Raw genomic sequence first — 26,097 nt, 5'->3', positions numbered from 1 at the left:
AATGTCTTATGTAACAGAAATGAACTGCTGGAGAAAAAGTTAGGTGCCATGAAAAATGTAATGTATAATGTAAATATAAATAATGTAAATATAAATGTAATGTATAATTGCATTACTCATTACAAATGTATTGGAGTACAAGCATAATCAAATATGTAGTCAAGTTGAGAGTAAAATTTGCTAATATCCTTGATACTCTGTCAAAGTACATAGTAGCCAAATATACTTAAAGGGTTAGTTCACCCAAAAATGAAAATTCTGTCATTTATTACTTACCCTCATGCCGTACCACACCCGTAAAACCTTTGTTTTATTTGTGCTCCGATGCTTCATGAAGCAGTGTTTTGAAATCGGCCATCACTAAATAAGTCGTTATTTTGTTTTTTTGGTGCACCAAAAATATTCTCGTCGCTTTATAATATTAATATTGAACCACTGTACTCACATGAACCGATTTAAATATGTTTTTAGTACCTTTTTGGATCTTGAGAGAGGAAGTGTCCATTGCTATCGTATTTCAACTAAAATATCTTAATTTGTGTTTTGAAGATTAATGAAGGTCTTATGGGTGTGGAACGACATGAGGGTCAGTAATAAATGACAGAATTTTCATTTTTGGGTGAACTAACCCTTTAAATACTTTACATCACTGGTGCACTCAAAGTGTTCAGTATCCGTTTCCCTGAGTCATTCAATTTTGAACATTACATAAAAGGATATAACGATGTACTACTAGCAAATAAACAATCATTTCCACACGCTCTGGCAAAAAAAATAAAAAAATAAAAAAAATAATCTATTATTATTTGACAAAAACATTTGAGAAAACAAGCGTACTAAGCGCTAATGGGTGTACAGTATAGTCTATAGTGTTTTTCAGAAGCTGTGTTGAGCAGTAATCTGTGTGATGTCTGGTGTGCATGACTCACTGCACGGCGCTCAGTACAGACATGTGTCAGCAACCCTGCTGCAGGGCTAAGTGATTAATTAGTCACAACAGGAGCTCTACGTTGACAGCTCTGCCACGCAGGTTACACCTCTTTGATCGTCATTCACCGCTGACAATTCATCTCTATGAACCGGAGGAAGTCAAGGGAGGAAATCAATGAGACCGGTTGTATATACATACCATCGCTTATTCTTTGACTGTCACATCACAGGAGGCAGATTGGACCGGGTTGTGACACTAGCCGCATACGCACATCAAACAACTCGTTATCAGATCCATTCAGTCTGATTCTTCTGTTTTCTGCCTGCAACCTACTGTATGTACAAAAAGATTTAGAGCCTTTAGGTGTCTGTTTCTCTTTTGTTATTAGTGGCAACTGAATCCCAAGTGACATTAGTCAGCAGTAAGCTAGACATATTATTAAGGGATGACAAATAAAAATGCTGTGAATTAAGACAAAATAATGATGCAACCCTTTAACAATGTTTTTTTTTTTTGTTTTGTTTTTGCAGAAGGCGGCCAGATAAACAACATGATGCAAACGCACCAATATCCAGCCCTCAGCCAGCTGTCCCATGTCTATGAGCAACAACAATCGGCAAAAGAGTTCAACAAATACGCCTCACTGAAGGCTGTGGGTAAGGATATACAGTACACTCGAAAGGATCATTTTTAGTATGTCAGTGTTATACTCTCATGTGGATCTTTCCTGTGCAAAACTCATAAATTATTCCTCTTATTGAACATAGCATTTACCGCAGAATATTTTACAAATGATTAATGAATCCCAGAATAAGAGGCTTTGAGAGGTGTTTTATCACTGGATCTGAATGGAAAGAGAGTCACTGTACCTCATTACAGTTCGCTTGGGAGTATTCAAATGCAGTATATCTCATTAGGAAAACTCAACATATATATACATACATAAAATGGCAAAGCTGAATTTTCAGCAGCCATTACACCAGTCTTTACTATCACATGATCCTTCGGAAATCATTCTTATATGCTGATTTGTTCCTCAAGAAACATTTATATCTGTTGAAAACAGTTGTGCTGTTTAATATTTTTGTAGAAACCGTGATACATTTTTTTCAGGATTCTCAGATTCAAAGGTTCATCTCTTATACATGTCTGTTATGCATGTCTTTACTGTTATATTTAATCATTTTAATGCACATTGCTGAATAAAAGTGAAAACAATGTATGTATATACACTCAAAGGCCAGTTCAGGTACACCTTGCTAGCCCCAGGTTGGACCCCTTTTTGCCTTCAGAACTACCTTAATTCTTCATGGTAAAGATTCAACGAGGTGCTGGAAATATTCCTCAGAGATTTTAGTCCATATTGACATGGCAGCATCACACAGTTGCTGCAGATTTGTTGGCTGCACATCTATGATGCAAATCTTCTGTTCCACCACATCCAAAAGGTGCTCTACTGGATTGAGATCTGGTGACTATGGAGACTATTTGAGTATAGTGAACTCATTGTCATGTTCAAGCAGAACCGGCGCCAACAGAGCATTGAAGAAGGGGTGTATGCAGTGCCGGTCCTCCCTATACACAAAGTACGCAAGTTGCATAGGGCCCCCTTGCACTCAAAGATGATTTAATGCCTAGTACTGTGTGATTAATAGAATTTTAGTTTCATTTTTGATTTTGGTTTCCAACAATTATGAAAACACGACACCGCATTCAAAGCGGTGCACTGTTATCTTTCCTACATAACATCCAAATCAGTCAAATCATGTAACCAGACTAGATTGATACTAAAAAGGAGTTAAAAGCATATTAAACTGCAAAAGTGGCTTTCTGTGCATACGCTCCAAGATGGAGCGAAACATGGACAAGTATAGGCTATTGGGGGCTTCGAGAGTGCTCTTAAATGGAAAAATTCACACACAAAAATATAACCGAATGTCTGTCTTGGGGAGTTTTCACTTAAACATATTCAGTTCTGTCTTTAGTGAACATAAAGAGTAGGGAAGGTTTCCACCGCAGGAACTTTCTCCAGGAACTAGGGACTTAGGGGTGGTACTCGATGTGTTTTGACCCCAGGAACCAGGGTCTAAATGAAGTTTCCAGGTAAAAATTCCCCTCCTCTGAAAGGAAGTACTTTTTCAAAGTTCAGGAACATTTGGGGGTGGGACTTGGGCGCTAAACATGCTGACTGGTTGACTCCATGCAGCATTTTATTTCAACTACCATTTTTAAAAGACTTTTGCAGTGCGTGCAGTAAAAGTTGTTTGCAATTTAAATCAACAGTGGAGTTTAAAAAATACAATCGATGGACCGACAATGAGGTTCAGGCTTTATTAATCTTATGTGCGGAGGAGAAAATCCAGTGGGAACTGGAAAGTCACGTGAAGTCCTGAGTCACCTAATTTGCCTAATCTTCACAGTACATTAGACAAGTGGTACTCACTGCAGAGTCTTTGATGGCCAGTTCCTCCTCTCTGGCATCCAGTGGGCTTGAGGGATAGAACTCTCCTTCTCTTTGGACACCCAGTGGGGTGGAGAGAAAGAGTTGTGGGGAGGGTTAGGGTAGGATTAGGGTGTGGTTATACATTCGCTCCTCTTCGCTGAACATTAGCTCCCCCTTGCTAAACGTCCATCGAGGGTGGTCTGTGGGGGGGTTGGGACTTCCTGGGAAAAAAGTTCCTGGGACAAAATGTTCCAGTTAATTTCTGTGGAAACCTGTTAATATTAATCAAACAACAATGAGAGAATAATTCACTGCTCTTCACTGAATAACTTTATTAACTTTAATATAAGAACCAATGTATATTTATTTCATACGGTGAAGACAGTGTTTTATTTTTACCTTTGATTACTTTATTCAGTTTCTGTATAGGCTTTTATTTTTAGAAGGCTAAATTGTTTATTTCATTCGTACCTTTTTTCTGTTGTATTTGTCCTATTGTTTTTAATTCTTTTTATTGTTTCAACTCTCTGAAAGAACAGATTAAGGGGTTGGGGTCATTTTGGGGGGTTTTATGAATGCACTGACAAGGGCCCTTAAAAGTTTTTCATAGAGCCCCCAGGAGTCTAGAATCGCCACTGGGCATATGAAGTAATGAAAAGGGGTGGTGACATAACACAAAATTTCCCCAGATAGAAAAACATAAATGGCCCATTCATGTACAACTATGAAACTAAAATCTTCTGAAAAATACAGATGGCAGAGCATTGAATAATATGACTACATAAAACAAAAAGAAAAATTGCCTAGGACAACATATTATAAATTTCAACTCACAGAGTCTACACAATTTTAGTGGTTTTGCCATGAATACAGACAGGTTACCATGATACTACCACTACCAAAAGTAATTAATTGTGTCTTCTTTACTATAAAACACGTGCTCATTGCATGGTGATAAACAGTAACAATACAGTGAAGTAATCAACTAACTATGAACAATTATCTAGCCTTCTAAACATGAAAAAAAAAAATTATTTCTACAGTACCTTTAGCCTACTCAGTACAGAGCTGCATTCAAATGTGCCAATCAAAATATAATTTTGTGAAACAGACTGTCCCTTAAGTAAATATTGCTATAATAGCCTAATATTAAGGGTAGAAAGCCTATGCACTTGGCAATTGTGATTTTTGTTGAAACATTTATTCTATGTCATCATTAAAATTCATTGAAATTTGTAAGATGGCACATTATCCTGCTGGAAGTAGCCATCAGAAGATGGGTATACTGTGGTCATAAAGGGATGGACATGGTCAACAACAATACTCAGGTAGGCTGTGACATTTTAACAATACTAAGTTTAATACTAAGTGTGCCAAGAAAACATCCCCCACACCATACACCACCACCAACAGCCTGAACCATTGATATGTCTGAATGTAGCAGCAGAAATCGAGACTTATCAGAGCAGACAACGTTTTTCCAATCTTTTATTGTCCAATTTTGTTTAGCACATATGAATTGTAGCCTCAGTTTCCTGTTCTTAGCTGACAGAAGTGGCACCCGCTGTGATCTGCTTCAATGTTTGACGTGTTGTGCGTTCAGAAATGCTCTTCTGCAGATCTTAGTTGTAATGAGTGGTTATTTGAGTTACTGTTGCCTTTCTATCAGCTCGAACCAATCTGGCCATTCTCCTCTGACCTCTGGCATCTGGCATCAACAAGGCATTTTTGCCCACAGAACTGCATCTCAGTCAGCTCCCTAGTTCATTAGTCAGGGCACTGATACAGAAGTCGGCCAGGAAGGGCTGTCTCAATTGCAAAAACCTCGCTAGACAGGTAATGAACATAATCTAGATAACATTTATAATTTATGGCTGAAATGTTGCACGTATATGTAACAAGCAAAGTATTTATCACAATGCACTTTAAATAACATTTAAAAAATGTCAGAAAGATAACAGTTCTGCTTTTGTTCATAAATATCAGTAGTGATGTTGTACAATGAGGACGTTGTCATGTCGCTGGAAATAAAGTTATCAGTGTCCCAATGTAGTGATCCAGGGTCCTTACTGTCCTTAACAGTGCCCGAATTCATGTACACTATGTCTACATAGCACCCCATGTCTGCATAGCTAAATGCATTGTGCTGCCATGTGATTGGCTGATTAGATATTTGTGTTAAAAAGGAGTTGAACGGGCCCGTTTCAATATGGAGGTTCAACCAACTCTGAGTTAAAACTTGAACTCTGAGTTGACTTACTCTGAAATAGGAAACTCTGAGATTTCTGTTTCAGAACAGTTGAACTGAGTTAGGTCTCTCAACTCTGAGTAGGTTGACTCTGAGTTAAGCACATGCACCATGACTATGAAAAGACATGATCAATGGAGCTCCGATATTACGATTCACCAAGGCTCCTGCACCTGACAAAAAGAGTCAATACAAGTTAAATTCTTATCACTGTTATAATATCAGAGGTAAACATAAGTCATTTTTTTATTTTGCAAATTATCTGCCAATGGGGTTAGAAAATAAGGAAGCGGCTATTTACAAGTGGAAATAGCATATTTTCTTAGTGATAGATGCTATTTACAGTAAGTGCAATTAGCTGTAGATGCTAAGAAAAATAGAAAATAGTAATATGTTCTGTTTACCATGTAAAAGCAGCAGTTTTTTGCAATAAGTGTACATAGTAATTAGATGCTATTTATACTTTAGACAGATACATACTATTTGCACCTCAGTATTGTTGAACCCAAAAATGAAAATAATGTAATTTATTACTCACCCTCATGTCGTTCCACACCCGTAAGACCTTCGTTCATCTTCGGAACACAAAGTAAGATATTTCTGGCTGAGTGAGGCCTGCATAGCCAGCAATGACATTTCCTCTCTCAAGATCCATTAATGTACTAAAAACATATTTAAATCAGTTCATGTGAGTACAGTGGTTCAATATTAATATTATAAAGTAACTAAAATATTTTTGGTGCGCCAAAAAAACAAAATAACAACTTATATAGTGATGATCTGCAAACTACTGAAATCACGTGACTTTGGCACTCCAAACCGCTGATTCGACACAAAAGATTCATAACGCTGATTCATAACGCTCCGAAGCTTCATGAAGCAGTGTTTTGAAATCGGCCATAACTATATAAGTCGTTATTTTGTTTTTTTGGCGCATCAAAAATATTCTCGTCGCTTTATAATATTAATATTGAACCACTGTACTCACATGAACTGATTTAAATATGTTTTTAGTACATTAATGGATCTTGAGAGAGGAAGTGTCATTGCTGGCTATGCAGGCCTCACTGAGCCATCGGATTTCAACAAAAATATCTTAATTTGCGTTCCGAAGATTAATGAAGGTCTGGGTGTGGAACGGCATGGGGTTGAGTAATAAATGACATTATTTTCATTTTTGGATGAACTAACCCTTTAACAGGATACAATAATAACATAGAGTGTAAATTATTATATTTATTAAAATTATAAATACTTTTATCATTATTAAAAACTCACACATTAGGCACTTTACTTCCACTTCTTAATTTTTATTGAAAATAAATGCCTTTCTGATGTGATATGTGATGGGAAAAGGGTGAAGAGCGAGCTCGGCAAAAGGTGGACTCAAACCCGGGTTATTCTCTTCACGAGCCAATTCTACGCACCTTACGTGCTACTGCTTACACCACTGAAGCCGTTGAATCATGCGCGTCATTTTTTAATATTGTGTGACATTGGTGGGCGGAGTTAATGTACATTTGCACTGAGTAAAAGACATTCTGAATAATCTTGTTTTCATTTGCATTAAGATTATTTTTATTACCACAATGGCAGATAATTTTATTTAAGTAAATGTACTTCATTTAGATTCCCCCCAGAAAACAAGACTAAATATCTTATATCATTTTATAAAAAATGCATCTTGATTTAAGAATTTTTAGATATTTGTACTTTAAGACAAAAATACTCAAGCATTTTTGCAGCCTGAATGAATGAATGAAGTAAACTTGCACTTTAAAAAGGGTGAGGAGACTGAAAGAAATGCTGGGTTTACCTAAGAAAACCTGCTCTTGACCTGGTTAGGTTCACAGAGTAAGTTACCAATGGATATACCTCCATTTCTGAAATGGAAAACCCAGAATTTCCCTCATTTCAGAGTTACATACTCAAGAGTTTTTACTTAACCTCCTTTCTGAAACGGGCCCCAGGTGTACCTAATAAAGTGGACAGTGAGTGTGTATACTGAATTTAAAATAAAAACTAACATAACTGGGAAAACTGAAATTAAACTACAATAGATTTGCATGACTTTAAAGCTAAATCAAATCAAAAAATATTATAATATGACATGGCATTTTTGAAAACTTGAAATCTTTACAACCCACTTGCATTAAATATGAAAATGCCACTACTAGACTAGATAGTAATAGCTCTAGACTGAAATTCTTTTTTAAAGAACTTTTTTAATTTTTTTTTTATTTATTTATTTAAAGACATTTAAAATAAAAACTAAATAAAATATAATACTAAACTAAAACCAACAATGATAGTGAACTCTAAATTGAAAACAAAACAAAAAAAAAGTAAAACTATTATAACCCTGTCATGAAGTTGCTACTGATAAAAGTGTCTGCTAAATGCATAAATGTAATGCCATGGTTTAACTGTAGTATGTTGCTACTATTGTTTCCCCAACTGATCACCTGAGGATTTCTCAATCAATGTGATGCGTGTCATTTATACTGTGAAGTCACCTCAAGCTTCCCCTACTGCCCCTACCAGACAAGCCAAATGTTCTGATTTCACCTTATCATGGATGATAATTGGGCAGAGAAAAACTGACCCTCTGGCATCATAGTTATTTTTTCTTATTTAATTACCTCCTCCATGAAAATTCCCAAAGGTGCAAAATTGTTAGAACTGATAAGTCCCAATTCTACAAATCAATACTTCTCTCTCAGTCCCCAAATACATCTCTAAGGTCACAGAATTGGATTTCCACCCGACATAGAGAAGTGGAGCTTCAAACAAAGGCCTGTACCAGAAAACCCTCCCCCCAAAACCCTTTGAGATCCTGATGACACTAACTCCATGCGTGGAGTCACGGAGTTGCGAGCCGATAGATATTTGAACTCTGTCTCGGGGCACTAGTTACGAAAACACAATTCATCTTGATTGCACTGTTGAGCACTGTAATTGATTCACCCGTCTGTTGTGATGATCCGTGTATCTGATACAGGGAGCAGAGCAACTGTGAAAAAATGTCCACCCTGCCAACGTCTCCGTCTTCTCCCACAGGGGCAGATGCACGATAAATAAGATTTATCATCACACCGCAGACCAAACTCGTTTTAAGCATGAAAAGTTTATCTTCAAGGTCGTCAAAGCAGCCGACCATCAAAAGTAGACAGAGGAAGTCACACTAGGATGCCTGGTACTCTAAGAGAAATGATCCTCTTATAAACATGAATCACCTGGTTAAAGGACACATCTCCCAGAGGAACGAGACAGGCTGTACTTACACTGACCGCAGATTGAAAACCTTAACTGCTTGTGCGTTTCTGCGGGAAAGGTGGGACACTGACCTTACTATTGCGCTGTTTACAAACTGAAATGGCTATTTTCGACAGGATGATTATGTCTAAATATGACTATATTTTCTAAATGCATGTTATTGATCTTACTGTGTTTTTTGGGGGTTTTTTCAACTCGATCTTCCACTGAAATTTTAGACTTCTCTCTGCTGATGTATGCCAGACTTCTCCAATCATTTAGTTTGCCTGCTTAAACCACGCCCCTTTCTTACAATCGACCTCAAGCTCATATTAAGATCTGCCTTCGTCCAATCAACAACCAACGGATGCAATTTTATTTCTTTTTCGATAATCCATTTCGCTCGGATGTACATCACAATATGTAAGAAAAATCTGTCACTATTTCCATTACATTGCAACTTTAATATTAAGATGTTACAGATGTTATGTCATAGATATCATCTTATTTTTTCAAATAAATTAAAGATTTAAAGGGGTCATATTTAAAGGCTTCATACTTTATTTTTTATTATATTTTTTTAAATATTACATATTTTTTATTTTAATTATGATTTAATGAGAAAAATCAAAAATACATAAAGTTGAATAATAAAAATATAAGGTTACACTTTATTTTAAGGTGTCTTTGTTACACTGTAGTTATACATTTAAGTAATGAGTAATATTAAGTAACTACCTGTACTTACTATATGGTTAGGATTAGGGTTTGGCTTGGTTTTGGGTTAGTTGCATGTAATTATGCATAATTTTTAGTTATTACTATATTAAATGCATGTATGTAACAATAACACTGTAAAATAAAGTGTTATCAAATATAAAAAATAAAAAATATGATGTGACCGGTAACACATATTCACTATGAACTATGACTTTTCCTTCAATAAACTCCTAATTTACTGCTTATTAATATTTAGTAAAATAGTTGTTAAGGTTAGGTATTGGGCAGGATTAAAAAAAAGTAGAATAAGGTCATGCAGAATAATATGTACTTAATATGTACTAATAAACAGCCAATATGCTAGTAATATGCATGCTAATAAGCAACTAGTTAAAAGACCCTAAAATAAAGTGTTACCATATGACCCCTTTATCCATCTTTATGATATATTATTTATGACATGACCTCTTTAATCTGTATAATATTTTCAGTATTCATAATATATCCTTTCAGTCAAAAATAGCCATTACAGTTGGTACACAGTGTGCCTCATTTTCTACAGAAACAACATAATGTTAGTTTTAATGTGCCAAAACAGTCCTATTTAAAATTTTAATTTAGAAATAATAGCATCTATTCTACTTCTTCCTAAATAGCTCCCTGTATAGGTCATTTTTGTAGCATAATTTCAAGTAATGCTTTTTTGTACTCTTCTATCTGATGGAAAATTCAGTTTCTCCTTTTATGTCTGACAACTTCACACAATTGCAATCTCCCTTGAGCTCAACTAACCTCACTCTTCCTCTCTATCTTGCCATCAGCGGCCAAAGCCAATGGTGATTTCCTCAACAAGCAACACCGCCACTTGGTCGAGTTGGCGGCTAAGGGAAGCCTGCCGCTTCATCCAGTCAGAATGGAGCACGTGGAGCCCACGGCTTCTTACGTCTCAGAGGTCCCGTGCCTCAAGCAAAATGGACAGAAGCCCAAGAGCATTAAAGCCCATGTGGCCCATCCCGCAATGGCCTACAGCTCCAATACCATCGCAAACCCCGGCATGCTGAGGAGCTGGGAGAACGCAGAGACTGCAGGTCGCCGCAAAACCTACGGGCCTAGGAAGATGTGCACGGTGGAACGAGTTAATGAGCTACACACTGCCCGCAGTCATCATTACCTACCAACGCAACCCTACTTTGTAACCAACAGTAAGACAGAGGTGACTGTGTAAGAGGCTGAATACGCTTCAAAGCAAGTGGCAGAGAGCCAAAAGTGATTATTGTCATGAAAGGACTCTCCACACTGCCCCTAGTGGACTGGAGGCACAACAGGGGTGAGCATGTTATGCCCTCACGATAACATCCACTGACTGTGAGGCCAGGGACACTTGGAAATGTTCACCACAATTTATATCCACTGTAACAATGATGTGTTTGTGTTCTGTCAATGAAAAGGTAAAAGGAAACCGATGTAAAGAATTGGCACACGAAAAGATTCAGATCAATAGCAATAAGGTCTAATAAACGTGTACGGAAAGAATGGCTATGGAGAGATGAGACATTACAGAAATGAAACTTACCGGATTATCGATCCCAGATATTAAAGGGCTGGTGTGGACACAAAGTGATGCTCTTATCTGAAATAATATAGAGAAAATGTGTTGGGTGTGATATTGATTTGATGTAGATGGCATAAAAGACACTAGGTTTGAGGCTGTGCCTTTTGTTTTCTCATTATAAAGCACCTCGGTCAAGCAACTAAACAAATGACGCTTGAAATCAGAAGAGTATTAGTAGCGATGGTCACATGTATGGAGTATTTAATGCCGAGGTAGCATTGTCATGCCATGAGCAACACTGTTAAATAACACGGAAGCTTGGACACAACTTGTGTCTTTGGAAATATGTGTTTGGTCTCCTTTTTGCGTAACATTCGGCATTACTTTTTCATGTGTACTCTCAAACGCATATGAGCATGTTGAAATATTTGTCAAAATGTCATCAGTAGTTGTATCTGCTGCCACATGTAAGGTTTTTTTTTGCACTTTTACAAATGTGTCGTACAGGAGGTGCATTTTATTTTTTATTTTTTTCCCAAACAGATGCGATAGCATAAAAGTATATTTATACCATTGCCGATATATTTATGCAGATTATACAGTACATTGTGCCAAGAAGTAGCTGGTTGAAGTTGTTGTGTTCAGCATTATTTATTTAAATATAATTATTTATTTTGTTTTATTCAATAGTATGTTCAAGACAACATGTTTTTTAATGGAGTGGTAGTTCTGGAGATGAAGATTAAATAAAGCTTTTTCTTTCCTCATTCTCTTCATCTTTATTTTTCCCCTTCCATCGCTGTCTTTGATGCTAACAGGATTTTGCGTTGTGAGGTTTTTGTACACAGGTCGATGAACTTTGTTGTATCCAATTGAGTTAATTCAGCAATGCGTAAACCTGGAAATATCAACCCAAAGAACTTGACCTGCTCCTGCACTTCCCCGTGATTGCAGGGGAACCAGATCATGTGGAATAACTCTAGTCTAGGACGGATCCCGTCAGCCTCACTGCCCGGTAAAATGTCTGTCTGCTCCATGCTTCTCAGTTATTCTGTTGTGTGCATGCAGTGAGCAGTGCCGTAAATGCTTGTTTGTGCACCAGGAAATTTTACTTTTGCAAATTTATTCACGGTAGTTTTATTTTTGAATTCTTTTCCTTTACCCCATCATGCACTAAAGCTACAATAGAAAGAAGCATGAGAATAAATAAAGTATAGAGTATAACTGTGCACCGTAAAGCCTTTAAATATCCCATAACACACACCAAATTCTGAGGTCCATCAAAGGCTGTTGTGGTGTTTTGTTAGAAATAGCCAGGGAACAGGCAGCAAGTCTTTCATCTGCTGCAATTCCGAGGAAGTCCCAGATGAGGAGCAGGGAAGGAAAGGACTCTGATTGATTTGATTCAGGCACTTTGAGCAAGAATAAGTCAGCTAATCCAATCCTCAGCTGCACACATTCACCTCTGAACAGGTGCCTGGAAACAGCCAGCGATTGAATGAGCCCGTTTCTGTGGCGGCCTTGTTGAGCTGCCAGAAATCAAAGTTCTGCTCGGCAAATTAAGATCGAGGGTGCGAGTGACCTAGTTAACCGAATCAGAACCGGCCTTTTCAGCACACAGACACATTAGGAGAGCGGGTGGCCGATTGCATTTGTTTGTTGAGGACCCAGGCTGAGCATTGCATTTTACTATTCAACGTCTACATGAACTGGAGAGACAAAGCAAAAAATATTATTCTACAGAAAAACTATTCTGTAAGGCTTATCTGGCTCTATACATAGGATGTACAGTATTGTCATGAATGCCAACACCAGTGTGATTAGTATACATTTTTCTAATTTAAAATAGTATCAATATAATGCAAAAAGCGATAGATTTATCTTTATTCATTTAGCAGATGGTTTTATCCAAAGTGACTTACAAAGAGAAATGTTAAATAGACAATATGTGCTGCAATACAAAACTGTTCAGAAAAGTACGAGCCAGAACAGAAACAGTGAAACAACAGTATTTAGATAATGGCAATATAAATTAGTGGATAAAATTTATTCAAATGCGAATGATTCATTGCTAAATCAATTGATGCATGAATATTAGTCCAAGTTATGTTAGTTCGTTTCACATATATACATAAGCACAGGCATTGAATAGGACCAAAAATCACAGCGTATTCGCAAAAATGAAGCACTCACTGACTCCCTGCATTTTATACTCCAGTCAGAAAATTTCTAAATTATGTGCACAACCTAATTTCAATTATGGGAGAAATGAGGTTGAGAAATGGTATTGACTGTGATTAATGGACTGAGCCTGAGATAAGTCTGATTGTTATGAGGTTATGATTAATTTGAAGTTGGAAAATGATAATGTGGATACTGAGAAACTAATCAGATTCAAGGGCTTATATATTTCTTTTCGTGTTTCAGTATTGCTACTTGTTCTTATCTATGAGTGTGCAATTCATTTTGTTTACAGTGAGTTTACATTAGGATATGTCACCACATGGCAGATAATCTGACTTTAAAACAGTAATGTAAATACTATTTTTGTGCAGTGTCTTTGTATAGATTTGACATTTAATAAAGATACTCTAAACTGATCTCATTGGTGAAGGTTCATTTAATTGTACTTTGATTGAATCATTATGTACTTAGGAATGTCTACTGTTAAATTCACAATATAGGTTTTTGGTTTTCTTTATTTGTACAGGTGTAGAATGTTAAGCTCTCAGGTTTTACGCATCTCTCTTGTTCAACTTGGACCAGTGAGAATGTTTATATGACAAAAGCGCTTGCTTGGACAAACTAATGCAAAAAACAAGTTGATTTCATCCATATTATATGTTAAAAAGGTCAATGTTCTTCTAAGCTGTTATTTCACAAAATATAGACAGCAGTATACACAAACTTAATGTCCATTTTAGAAATGTGATTAGATAGATAGATAGATAGATAGATAGATAGATAGATAGATAGATAGATAGACAGACAGACAGACAGACAGACAGACAGACAGAAAGACTCCCGCCATATGAGTCACTGAGGACATTGTGGTTAAATTTTATTTTTGAAGGAAATGTCCAGAAGAAAATCGGTAAGGTTATATTTGTGCCTATTATTTGGCACTGGAATGCTTCAGAAACAAGAGTCTTTTCAACTCAATCAACTCCGGTTCGAACATATAAGGCTGTACACCACTACTTTCTGACATTTCAGTGTGTGAGATTGTCCTGTTTTGTTGTTGCCGGTGTTCTGGCAATCTGTCCTACACCTGTATACTGGAGCATGAGCTCTTGAATCTCTGCCCTCTTCTTGAAAGGAGGCTGGGAGCACCAGCTCATTTGCATTTAAAGGGACACACACAAAAACAGCACCTTTTTGCTCACCCCTCAAAAGTGGCAATTTTAACATGCTATAAAAAATATTTGTGGTGTATTTTGAGCTAAAACTTCACATACACACTCTGGGAACATCAGAGACTTATGTCCATAAAAAGTCAGTCCTTATAGATAGCAGTACTTTTTCATTCATACTGGTTTAAACCAGAACACAATGCAGTGCACAAAACAATCACTGATGCAATCTGTCATCTTGGACAATGATCTCTTATGGGTATTTCTACAGAGGCTGTGTGCACTGCTGCAGTTGATTCTGTACATTGAAGCCTGAGTACTATATTCTACCCATCGATGTTGTAGTTTTTCTGGTTCATAGAGATGATAAGCCATTGCACCCACCAGTCCTCTGCTTGGTCTAAGGGCATGATTACTGAAAGCCCTATGAACACATTGAGTCTGCAGATCTAGCGCCTGTCATATGGTGAGTCACTGCAATGAGATTCAATTTCTCAAACCTCATCCACAACTGACATGAATATTTATGTATGAGGTACACTTTTATCTCCCACTGTTTCTCCCCTGAGTGTTCGCCCCTGTAACACTAACTTCCTGTCTGAGACAAATGACTGATCCTGGGATTGGTCATGTGGAACATAAAAAACTTTCAAAGCACTGCTTCTCTTTATCTGTGTGAGAATAAACCAGTGCAGGGAACACAAGAGACTCCTCACCAAGCCTTACCAATGAAATGAGCTCAGGTCTTTGATTCAGAGATAATGTGAGCATTTCCATCTTGTCTTTGGCCTCGGTTTGTGTCAAAGGGCTGCAATTATGGCTGCTTAGACAGACTGGCTTCTGAGAATCAGTTCACAGATACACTGGAGAACTCGGCCTGATTCATGAACGAATCTTTAAAAACGTGAGTGAACAGGGTCATTGGAAAGACTTTTTTTCATGAAACAGATATTGCTTCCATCTGTGCTGTTTTTCTGTGTTAACATGTACAAACATTAATTTGTATCTTTCAAATGAATCAGTTGAACTGGTTCACAAAACCGGTCTGAACTATATATTCATGAATTGGACTGAATCAGTGTGAGCAGTTCTATAGTCAACAACTCAACTGAACAACTGTGGGTATTCCAATACTTTAAAAATATATACTAATTTTGATGAAGAACTTACGTTTTAAAGCAGATCTATTATGCAAAATTAACTTTTATAAGGTGTTTGAACATCGATGTGTGTCCGAAGTGTGTGAGAACAACCAGTCTATAATGGCAAATGTCCACTCACTCATTTTTTTTTAAATTCCATTAATCAAAAGCAGTCTCTTCAAATGAGTTGATTCAGATTCCCCACACGATGACGTCATCATAGGGAGAAGCCCTGGCCAAAGCCGGTGACGATCTGCCCTATTAACATAGACACAGCTCTGAGGTAAAAGCACAAAGTCTGCCAATTCTATATTCTCACTGTAGCAGCTGGAGTTGTACAATGTCTGCACCAAAGAGGCATTACAAGTGTTGTGTTTTGGAATATACCAATGCACATAAGAGTCTCCATAGACTCCCGCCATATGAGTCACTGAGGACATTGGGGTTAAATTTCATTTCTGAAGGAAATGTCCAGAAGAAAACAGGTGAGGTCTATATTTGTGCCTATTATTTGGCACAGGAATGCTTCACAAATAAGAGTCTTTTCAACTCAAACGACTCCGGTTTGAACATATAAGGCTGTACTCCACCACTTTGTGACATTTTCAGTGTGTGAGATTGTCCTGTTTTGTTGTTGCCGGTGTTCTGGCAATCTGTCCTACACCTGTATACTGGAGCATGAGCTCTTGAATCTCTGCCCTCTTCTTGAAAGGAGGCCGGGAGCACCAGCTCATTTGCATTTAAAGGGACACACACAAAAACAGCACCCCTCAAAAGTGGCAATTTTAACATGTTATAAAAAATTATTTGTGGTATATTTTGAGCTAAAACTTCACATACACAGTCTGGGAACATCAGAGACGTATGTCCATAAAAAGTCTCCTTTATAGTCCTTTAGGTATGCACTATGCAGGCGTGTAGTGTGCATACATCCATCATGTTGCCATTTATCTATTTTTAATCAAATAAAATAGCATTTTATTAAAACATGAAAAACATTTTCACTTGAGTATTACAACAAACAATAGTAAAATTCATCATTGGAAGAAAATCTACTTACCAGCAATATGTGCTGCTAAATATGGCTTTGAACATTTTATGGCATGTAATATGCCCATGCCAGGATGTCAGGGACCACATAATGATGCTGAATCAATTGATAGAAAGATATCTTTTAAAAACAAAAAATAGAGACCCCTGCATTCTATTCCATTTTTTTGGAAAGCTTCCTATGTGAACGGCCCTTTAAAGTATACCTCAGAAGAAGCTCAGAACTTGGAGATTCAGATTGATACATAAACCATGACGGGTCGTAAGACAGGTCATCACCGGAGGGACTTGAGCTGTAATAATATTCATAGCGGTCCTTTAGTCTACCGCAGTAATTAAGACCTGAGTGGCAGTTTTGGAAATTTTAATAATACCTTTTTGTTACTGTCAGGTTTTTTTAGCTTCATTTGTGCTCCTGAATAATGTTATGATGAAATTATGACAGGTGAGCGCTCGGCGGAAATGAAGCTCACATGGGCCATTTTAATGCCTTTAGATCCAACAATTAGGTTTTCATAAAGCCCATTCTCATTTTATGCCCATAATGAATGTTCAGAGGAAGAGGAATTTTCTCATCAGTGGTAATTTATGAGTCTTGCACAGCATATCCAGAAAGAGAAGCTGGGTCACGTAAGACGCCACAAGCGCCTTTTAATAAGCCCCCGCTCTGCGGTCCATTTCAACAAAGAATATTTCCTCCTCGCAATCAGGAGTAATTTACTGCTTATACTGCAGGTTTAATGTGAAGTCGACAATCTGGCGGTGGTCACAAATTTTGGAAAAACTGTGAGAACTAGACCCCCAAAGCCTTGATGAAACCCAGCCGTTGTCATGGCAACAGAACTTGAGCCGCCTGCTTACAAATCTCTTTGTATGTTTCCACGGCAACAACTGTAGATAGGTGGAGAGGGGGTGGTGGTATGGAGGAGTGAGTGGGAGGGAGTGCTGCGTCCATTGTTTATGCTCTGGAATTCACTAGCGCAATCATCTGAGATAGACCCCAAACAATACTCAGCAGTTTCAACTTAGTGTCCAAACACTAAGAATGACCACCCAAGACAAAGTTGGAGTGCAAACTAGATTTCATACTCTTTGTTTTTTTAGTTTAGAACCTAAAGAGGTAACAAACTATATGCATATTCATCAAAACATCAGACAAGCCTTTGTTGTTGAGTCTTTTAACCTGACTTAACAACATTCATTACTAAATGAAAGTCAGTATCGCTTTTATTATATGCAAAATTGCTTCTTCTTGCAAAAAAAAAAAAAAAAAAATTGGCAAAAAGTAAAATATTTCTGCTTTGAAGCCTGTAAAAATCACTTGGCTTTGTAAATCAGTTGGTTCAAGCAGGGCTCTACAGACTGAAGGATTCTATTCTTGTTACTTACAAGATTTTAACCCAAACCACTGGATGTGGGCTATAAGCATTTGTTAACCATAGCAACTGGCACAGAACCAAGCACAACCAAAAACCACTGCAGTATAGCCCTATCATGCTGTATGACACAGGAGGTATATCAATAATTACACTAAATTGATGTTATGGTGTTTCTCATTATGAGAGAACAGCAAGTACACAAACAGCACACACTTCAGCTAAGAACAGACGAGCTTCGCTCCACTCTCAGGGACAATAAAGCTTCATCCCACTGAGAAATGCTGCTTATCTCAGAAAACAATTAGAATGGCAGGCATCAAGCAAACTGCAAAGAGACTCAGGTACACACACACACAAGCGCATGCATAAACATACTCATCAGTACAATATATCTTCCTATTCATGCGAGCCAGACAGGATCCTATCTCAGTGTAAGCTGTGGAAATATCTAATAATGGAACATGAATATAATAGAACAAAAGCAGCAGAAGATCATTTCAGCTATACAGGTACAGCTATACTTATTCACATCTAAATTCAGACGACAGTAAGATTTTTGTGGGGCTCTTATTCTTACATTTATTTTGAGCACTTAAAACAACCTGAAGCAGTACTGTGTCTTCAAATCCAGAAATTTCCCTGCGGGAAAAAAAAAAAAAAAAACATTTTATAATTACTTTTGGTGCAGAACAGACCTATTTAGGGCTGATATGTGATTTAATTTGTTATACAAGTCATTAAATCATTCACTCAACCAATTTGTTCTAAAACACACGATTCAAGCAAAAACAAAACAGAAATACAAAATGATTAATTCAGCCCGTTCATTCAAACAATTCATTGAGATTCATTCAGGAACGAAACAAGCTTTTATGGGTGAGTCATTAAATCATTAACTCAACCAATTTGTTCTAAAACACTGATTCAAGCAAGAACAAAACAGCTACTGTATGTTCCTCAGGACTACACAATGGTAAATTAATTGCATTTATTAAACTGATTAATTCAATCATACTGATTCATTCAGGAATGAAACAAGCTTTTATGGGTGAGTCATTGAATTATTAACTCAACTAATTTGTTCTGAAACACTGATTCAAGCAAGAACAAAACAGCTACTGTATGTTCCTCAGGACTACACAATGGTAAATTAATTGCATTTATTAAACTGATTAATTCAATCATACTGATTCATTCAGGAATGAAACAAGCTTTTATGGGTGAGTCATTGAATTATTAACTCAACTAATTTGTTCTGAAACACTGATTCAAGCAAGAACGAAACAGCTATTGTATGTTCCTCAGAACTACACAATGGTAAATTAATTGCATTTATTAAACTGATTAATTCAATCATACTGATTCATTCAGGAATGAAACAAGCTTTTATGGGTGAGTCATTGAATTATTAACTCAACTAATTTGTTCTGAAACACTGATTCAAGCAAGAACGAAACAGCTATTGTATGTTCCTCAGAACTACACAATGGTAAATTAATTGCATTTATTCAACTGATTCATTCAAATATACTGATTCATTCAGGAATGAAACAAGCTTTTATGGGTGAGTCATTGAATCATTAACTCAACTTATTTGTTCTAAAACACTGATTCAAGCAAGAACAAAACAGCTACTCTATGTTCTTTAGAAATGCACAACAGTTAATTCAGTTTTGTTTAGAATTATTTTCACTGACAGAGCAAAACACAAAGTAACGGTAATATTGTGTTTAAATGTAAATGACTCGATATTAACTTCTTGTTTATTGAACTGCTGTATAAAGGCAAAATTACCTTTGTGAATTGGATTTATACAACACACTCGTGAATATTACATCAGCATTCTTGCAAGTCTGAGATTGCTCAATTAAACCAAAAGTATTCACCAATAGACTGAACTGCCAGTCAAATACTTTTTGTACCGACTGTAAAAGGTAATTCCCATACATCTTACTGAACCTAAAAGTTTCTATGAGTTCAGGCTTCTCATACTGTATTTCTTTCTCAGTCAGCAATTTCTAGCATTGTTTACAGTGTTATTTCTTCCAAAAGAATATGGATTGCACTAGATTTGCTGATGACTGTGGGAAGAATCTTAGCACTGACTCCATCAAGTCACTGAAAGATTCATCAGTTTCCTCATCATGCTCAGCCACAACAAACAATCATCCATCAGTAACTCATCCCTCCACTTATGAACAAATATTATACATTCAACTTAATGTCTAAGTAGCTTTTAATTAGCACAGCAACTAACATTTAATGAATTTGGGAAATAATTAACAGATTGCATATGGTCCATGATGGCATGATATCATAACTAAAATGTGAAACTTTCTTAATATAGATTTAAACATAATTCTCCTTAAATAAAAGGTAAAAGGTACTTTATTCTCAAAATCAAATACAAATAATAGACAGAGGAGATGCCTACAGTGTTGTCTAAGTGTGTATGCAGTATAATGGAGCTATTTCTTGTTGTGTAAACGTTCCTCCTGTTTCATGCAAATTTTCACACCTCGGGCATGAGCCAACCTGGCCATACTGGTTGTGCCCTTGTGTTGGGCCCTTAGCCAGCATTAACAGATGGCTGAATGGGTGACAAAGCTGCTGGAACCCTATTCAATGAGATGTGAATGTGATTGTACCCTTTTGTGCGGGCCCTGTAAGACAAACGAGCTGTTTATGAGATTAAATTATGAATATTACAAGTTATATTCTGTGATCTTTTCAAGTGATCAGCATGTATAAGAACACAGAACAAATACAATACACAACAGTGTGGAATTAGTTTCATTGCTATTCTGTTTCCACAACAACACACACCTGGTATTTGTCACACTTCATAGTATATGGCATGCATGCAGACTGGAGATGTGCAGCTGTTGCCATATGCAGTGAGGGCTCTCCACACCAATCAGATCTGACCAAGGGTGAAGCATCTCCATAAAGATTCACAAGAGCATACTCATTTGCTCATTTCCGACACTCTGAAATACAGCTGGAGAAAATCTCGCCCCTCCAAAAAACAATAACTATGGAAAGTGGTTGAAAATTAAAGTCGCTATGAAACAACATTTGCAGCCGTGTATGATGCATTTAGAAGGTTTCCAGAGAATAATTATAACTCCAAATATCAGCATAAATGTTGTCTGCTGATAATGTTCTGGAGAAAAAAAATGAAATGTATTTAGATGAATAGATCTGACCTAATTATACACAAAGCCATTTTTATATCTCTAACATGCTTGAGGCACAATAGTTCATAGAACTTAAGTGTTTGATGCAGCCCCTTGAGAGATTGTATATCTGTGTATATAAAACTATACAGTATGACAAATTTTACCAAAAAAAGAAAGAAAAACAAAAGAGATTTTATTTCCATATTTGGAATATTTATCTAAATTTTCCAGAAAAATTATTATTATTATTTTTTTTTTTTTTTACTTTATTGCCTTTTTATAGTTTCAATATCTGCTGGTGCAAAATGATAATATTCAAACAAATTTAGGTTGCAAACCAATAAAATGCGTTGCACATTCATTCACTAAGCTATGAAAAGAATATTTAAAAGGGACGGTTTACCCAAAAACGAAAACACCGTCATGTTGTTCCAAACCCATACGACTTTCTCACCAAGCAATTACAGAAACTTTCAAGCTTTAAAAAGGGCAGAAAGGCACCTTAAAATGATCATATAGTGATCCACATACACATTTGAAGTCAAACCAAACTTTAAGTTGCACATTTATTATCTTTCCCTCTATGGACTGTTGAATTCTGATATTGGAGTATTAAATTAGTGTGTTAAACTCATAAACGAATCATTAAGACTGGCTTTGTTAACTGGATCAACTGATTAACTGACTAAAAAAACAATTAGTTCAAGCATCAGGCATCGCTACTTTTGTCTAAACATGAACAAGATTTTCAGTGAATAAGGACCTACATTTCAATCTGTTTCTCACACAAAACTATTGTATGACCTCAGAAGACTTTAGATTATAGTGAAAGATTGGTATGGACTACTTTTATGATCATTTTATTGCAGCAAATTAGCTCAAGGGAAATATTAATAATTAATTATATCTCATTATAATTATTTATAAATATCTGGATCAGTTATTGAAATGAACCTTGATGCAGCAAAATTAATACTCAATCAGTTAACTTGTTCGTCCAGTGAACACTTCTATCAAATCTCAGAAAGGTCACAGAAAAATATCTCTTTCTTACTGGGTACAGTACTACTCAGAGCATGTAGCTGTGATCGCATCCTGATTAGGGACTCCAGTATATGAGCACGCTCCACACACAACTTTATGTGTGACACGAACATGACTTTATTAACTACATTAAACTATATACACGTACATGCACACAGTTTAGCAATAGAAAGAGAGCTGAAGCATAATGTTGTAGCATTGTTTGAAATTCAGCAGATCAACAGCCTTGAGCAAACCATCAGTTTCTTAGTTCAAACACAACCTTCTTTAAAAGGGGTAAGGATGCTATAATGTATCAACTAATCAGACTAAGGCCCTGCTTACACCTGGTATTAAGAAGCATTTTGGTTGATCAGATCACAAGTAGACGATGCTAAATACAGGTGTGAACTGGGTCTAAAACATTTTGAGCTTGTCCACTTTTGACCACTTTCAGAGGTATTCGAAAAGGCATTCAACTGGATTGCTTGCATAGTGTAGACTAGGCCTGGGTAAAAAATATTGATTTCTCGATTTTAATTTATTCTCATTTTTACGAGCCGATATCGATTCTTAAATCCCAAGAATTGATTAGTCTAGTCTGTTTTCAGCTGATGAATGAATAGAACACTGTAGCGGTTCTCCCATTCAATAAATGGCGATAAGCTTTGTGCTTTGTTACTTTTGATTTGAAACAAAGTCTCAGATTTCAAATTCTGTCCATTTTCTTACGAAATTCAAAAAAATAACCGCCGTTTAACCCTTTGATGCACAAGCTATGAAAACCAAAAATGACCCGTATTCATTTCCTATGTAATTTCAATCATGGTTGAGTGTTTCTTTGCTGAATCTTTGAAAGAAATGTATTTTATCATTCATTTATTCCAGGTATTCCTTAAATATCTTGTTTTTGATTGACAAAAATCATTATGTTCACTTTATAAACAAACACAGTTTTTGTCTGTCTACATCAATTTTACACACATGGGTCAAAAATGACCCGTATTCATTTCCTATGTAATTTCAGTCATGACTGAGTGTTTCTTCGCTGAATCTTTGAAAGAAATTTATTTTATCATTTATTTATTTCAGGTATTACTTAAATATCTTGTTTTTGATTTTCTACAAATAATTATGTTTATTTTTCTTTCTTACTTTATAAACAAACACAGTTTCTACATCAATTTTACACACATGGGTCAAAAATGACCCGTATTCATTTCCTATGTAATTTCAGTCATGACTAAGCGTTTCTTCGCTGAATCTTTGAAAGAAATGTATTTTGTCATTTATTTATTCCAGGTATTCCTTAAATATCTTGTTTTTGATTTTAACAAATCATTGTGTTTATTTTTTCTTTCTTTTTTTCATAAACAAACACAGGTTTTTTATTTCTACATCAATTTTACACACATGGGTCAAAAATTACCCATATAGAAACCTTTGCAAATTTTCGCAAGAAGGAACATGTTTACTGCAGACAACTGTTCATCCGCCACACATTTCATGTCTCAACATGGCTGCTTTTGTATATTTGATGGATGAAAGACATATTATATTTCATATAATAGGCTGTATATTATATTTCATAATTTTGTCATAAACCAATGCTACTGGTCACCTTTTACATCTATCAGTGTTCCTGAAAAGTAACAGTTTTGAACAAGGTTTCTGTCCAACAGTGAAAATATATAATAAGTGTATCGATCAACAGTGATTTTGAATTTCTTTATCTAGAGTGTTAATGGCTGGTCCTCAACAGAACTGAGGTGGATGATGACATCACTGTAAAAAAAGCTGAAAGTATACTTTGCGAACAGTCAAACGCAATTTAAATGTGTATGTGCAGGGTTGCACATACACAGTTACAGAAATCCGGCGGAAATTATAAAAAGTTACAAAAAAATTTTATGCTGACCCTCACGTACACATAAAAAGTGAAGTATACGTTGGCCTTTAGAAAGGTAATGACACACACATTCAAAAAAATTCATTCAAAAAGAAAGGAAAAATTAAAATAAGGATTTGGTTATTGAGTAATAGATGGAATAATGAATGATAAAATTAATTTATTGTAATATATGCAATATAGAAAATAACTAATTCGGGTCACTTTTGACTCATGTTGTATTTGTCCAAAACTGTTACATTTCAGGAACGCTGACAGACATAAAGGATGACCAATTGCATTGATTTATGACAAATTAAAAATTATGAAATATATAGCCTAATATATTAAATATAATAAGACTTACATCCATCAAATATACAAAAGTAGCCTTGTTAAGATGTAAAATTGTCACGGTGCACACAAGAACAAGATGGTAGGATCCAGTTGCAACATTTATTAAAGGGTAATCCAAGGTCAAAATCCAGAGAACAGGCAAGGGTCAAAATCCATATAACAGTCCACAAAAAACAGAAAGCCAGAGGTAACAAAAAGTGCTCGTAACAATACATAACAAACCACAACCAAGGACAGAAACAACTGAGACTAAATAGACAGACACTAATGAACAAACACAAAACAGCTGAGTGCAATGACAATGAGATAATGAGTCCAGGGAAGTGTCTTATGGGTAATGTAGTTAGACAGGTGACAAAAATCCATGTTGGAGTGCCCTCTGGTGGCTAAACGGGGCACTCCAACTCATGATCATGACAGTACCCCCTCCTTACGGAGCGGCTACCAGACGCTCCATGAAAAAAAACAAAAAACAACTCTCAGGAGGGAGGTGGACTGGAGGAGGACCAGGGGGAGGGACGGCGGGCCAGGACCAGAGCCCCCAACCGAAGGCCAGGGGGGAGCCGGAGGAACAGACCACGGGGGCTCTAAAAAGGTCGGGGTCCTGGCTGAATGCCACGGCGGCACTGGAGGAACTGACCAGGCGGGTTCCCTGGGGTCTGGAGTCCTGGCTGAATACCAGGGCGGCACTGGAGGAACGGACCAGGCGGGTTCCCTGGGGTCTGGAGTCCTGGCTGGTTGCCAGGGCGGCGCTGGAGGAACTGACCAGGCGAGTTCCAGCGGTTCAAACGGCCGGGGCAGTGGCAGCAGAGCAGAAAGCCTGGGCGACGGCAGCAGGACAGAAGGCTTGGTTGACGGCGGCAGGACAGGCGGCTTAGGTGGCGCCAGCAGGGCAAGACATTTGGGCAGCAGCGGCGGCAGGGCTGGCGGCAGGGCTGGCCAAGGGTGCTCCGTGGCCGTATCAGGGAGAGCGGGCTGCTCTGGAACGACAGCAGGCTGCTCGGGCTGCTCTGGGACGACAGCAGGCTGCTCGGGCTGCTCTGGGACGACAGCAGGCTGCTCGGGCTGCTCTGGGACGACAGCAGGCTGCTCTGGGACGACAGCAGGCTGCTCGGGCTGCTCGGGCTGCTCTGGGACGACAGCAGGCTGCTCGGGCTGCTCGGGCTGCTCTGGGACGACAGCAGGCTGCTCGGGCTGCTCTGGGACGACAGCAGGCTGCTCGGGCTGCTCTGGGACGACAGCAGGCTGCTCGGGCTGCTCTGGGACGACAGCAGGCTGCTCGGGCTGCTCGGGCTGCTCTGGGACGACAGCAGGCTGCTCGGGCTGCTCTGGGACGACAGCAGGCTGCTCGGGCTGCTCTGGGACGACAGCAGGCTGCTCTGGGACGACAGCAGGCTGCTCGGGCTGCTCTGGGACGACAGCAGGCTGCTCGGGCTGCTCGGGCTGCTCTGGGACGACAGCAGGCTGCTCGGGCTGCTCTGGGACGACAGCAGGCTGCTCGGGCTGCTCGGGCTGCTCTGGGACGACAGCAGGCTGCTCGGGCTGCTCTGGGACGACAGCAGGCTGCTCGGGCT

The 26,097-nt window shown here is 37.6% G+C and overlaps 2 protein-coding genes across 2 annotated transcripts in view; one reads left to right on the top strand and one right to left on the bottom strand.

Annotated features, from left to right (window-relative positions):
- shisa9a (shisa family member 9a) overlaps positions 1-10,847 on the top strand; it is a 51,204-nt gene extending 40,357 nt beyond the window's left edge. The window contains exons 3-4 of the mRNA XM_067368588.1: positions 1,462-1,587; positions 10,419-10,847. Coding sequence (XP_067224689.1) covers positions 1,462-1,587; positions 10,419-10,822 — 530 coding nt within the window. The 3' untranslated portion in view covers positions 10,823-10,847. The remainder of the gene's footprint in view (positions 1-1,461; positions 1,588-10,418) is intronic.
- Positions 10,848-10,894: 47 nt separating this feature from the next.
- Positions 10,895-26,097, bottom strand: part of snx29 (sorting nexin 29) — a 212,957-nt gene continuing 197,754 nt past the window's right edge. The window contains exon 21 of the mRNA XM_067368585.1: positions 10,895-11,227. Coding sequence (XP_067224686.1) covers positions 11,224-11,227 — 4 coding nt within the window. The 3' untranslated portion in view covers positions 10,895-11,223. The remainder of the gene's footprint in view (positions 11,228-26,097) is intronic.

This window comes from Chanodichthys erythropterus, chromosome 19 (assembly GCF_024489055.1).
Source record: "Chanodichthys erythropterus isolate Z2021 chromosome 19, ASM2448905v1, whole genome shotgun sequence".
NCBI classification, from domain to species: domain Eukaryota; kingdom Metazoa; phylum Chordata; class Actinopteri; order Cypriniformes; family Xenocyprididae; genus Chanodichthys; species Chanodichthys erythropterus.
This window is presented reverse-complemented; position numbering and strand designations above follow the sequence as displayed.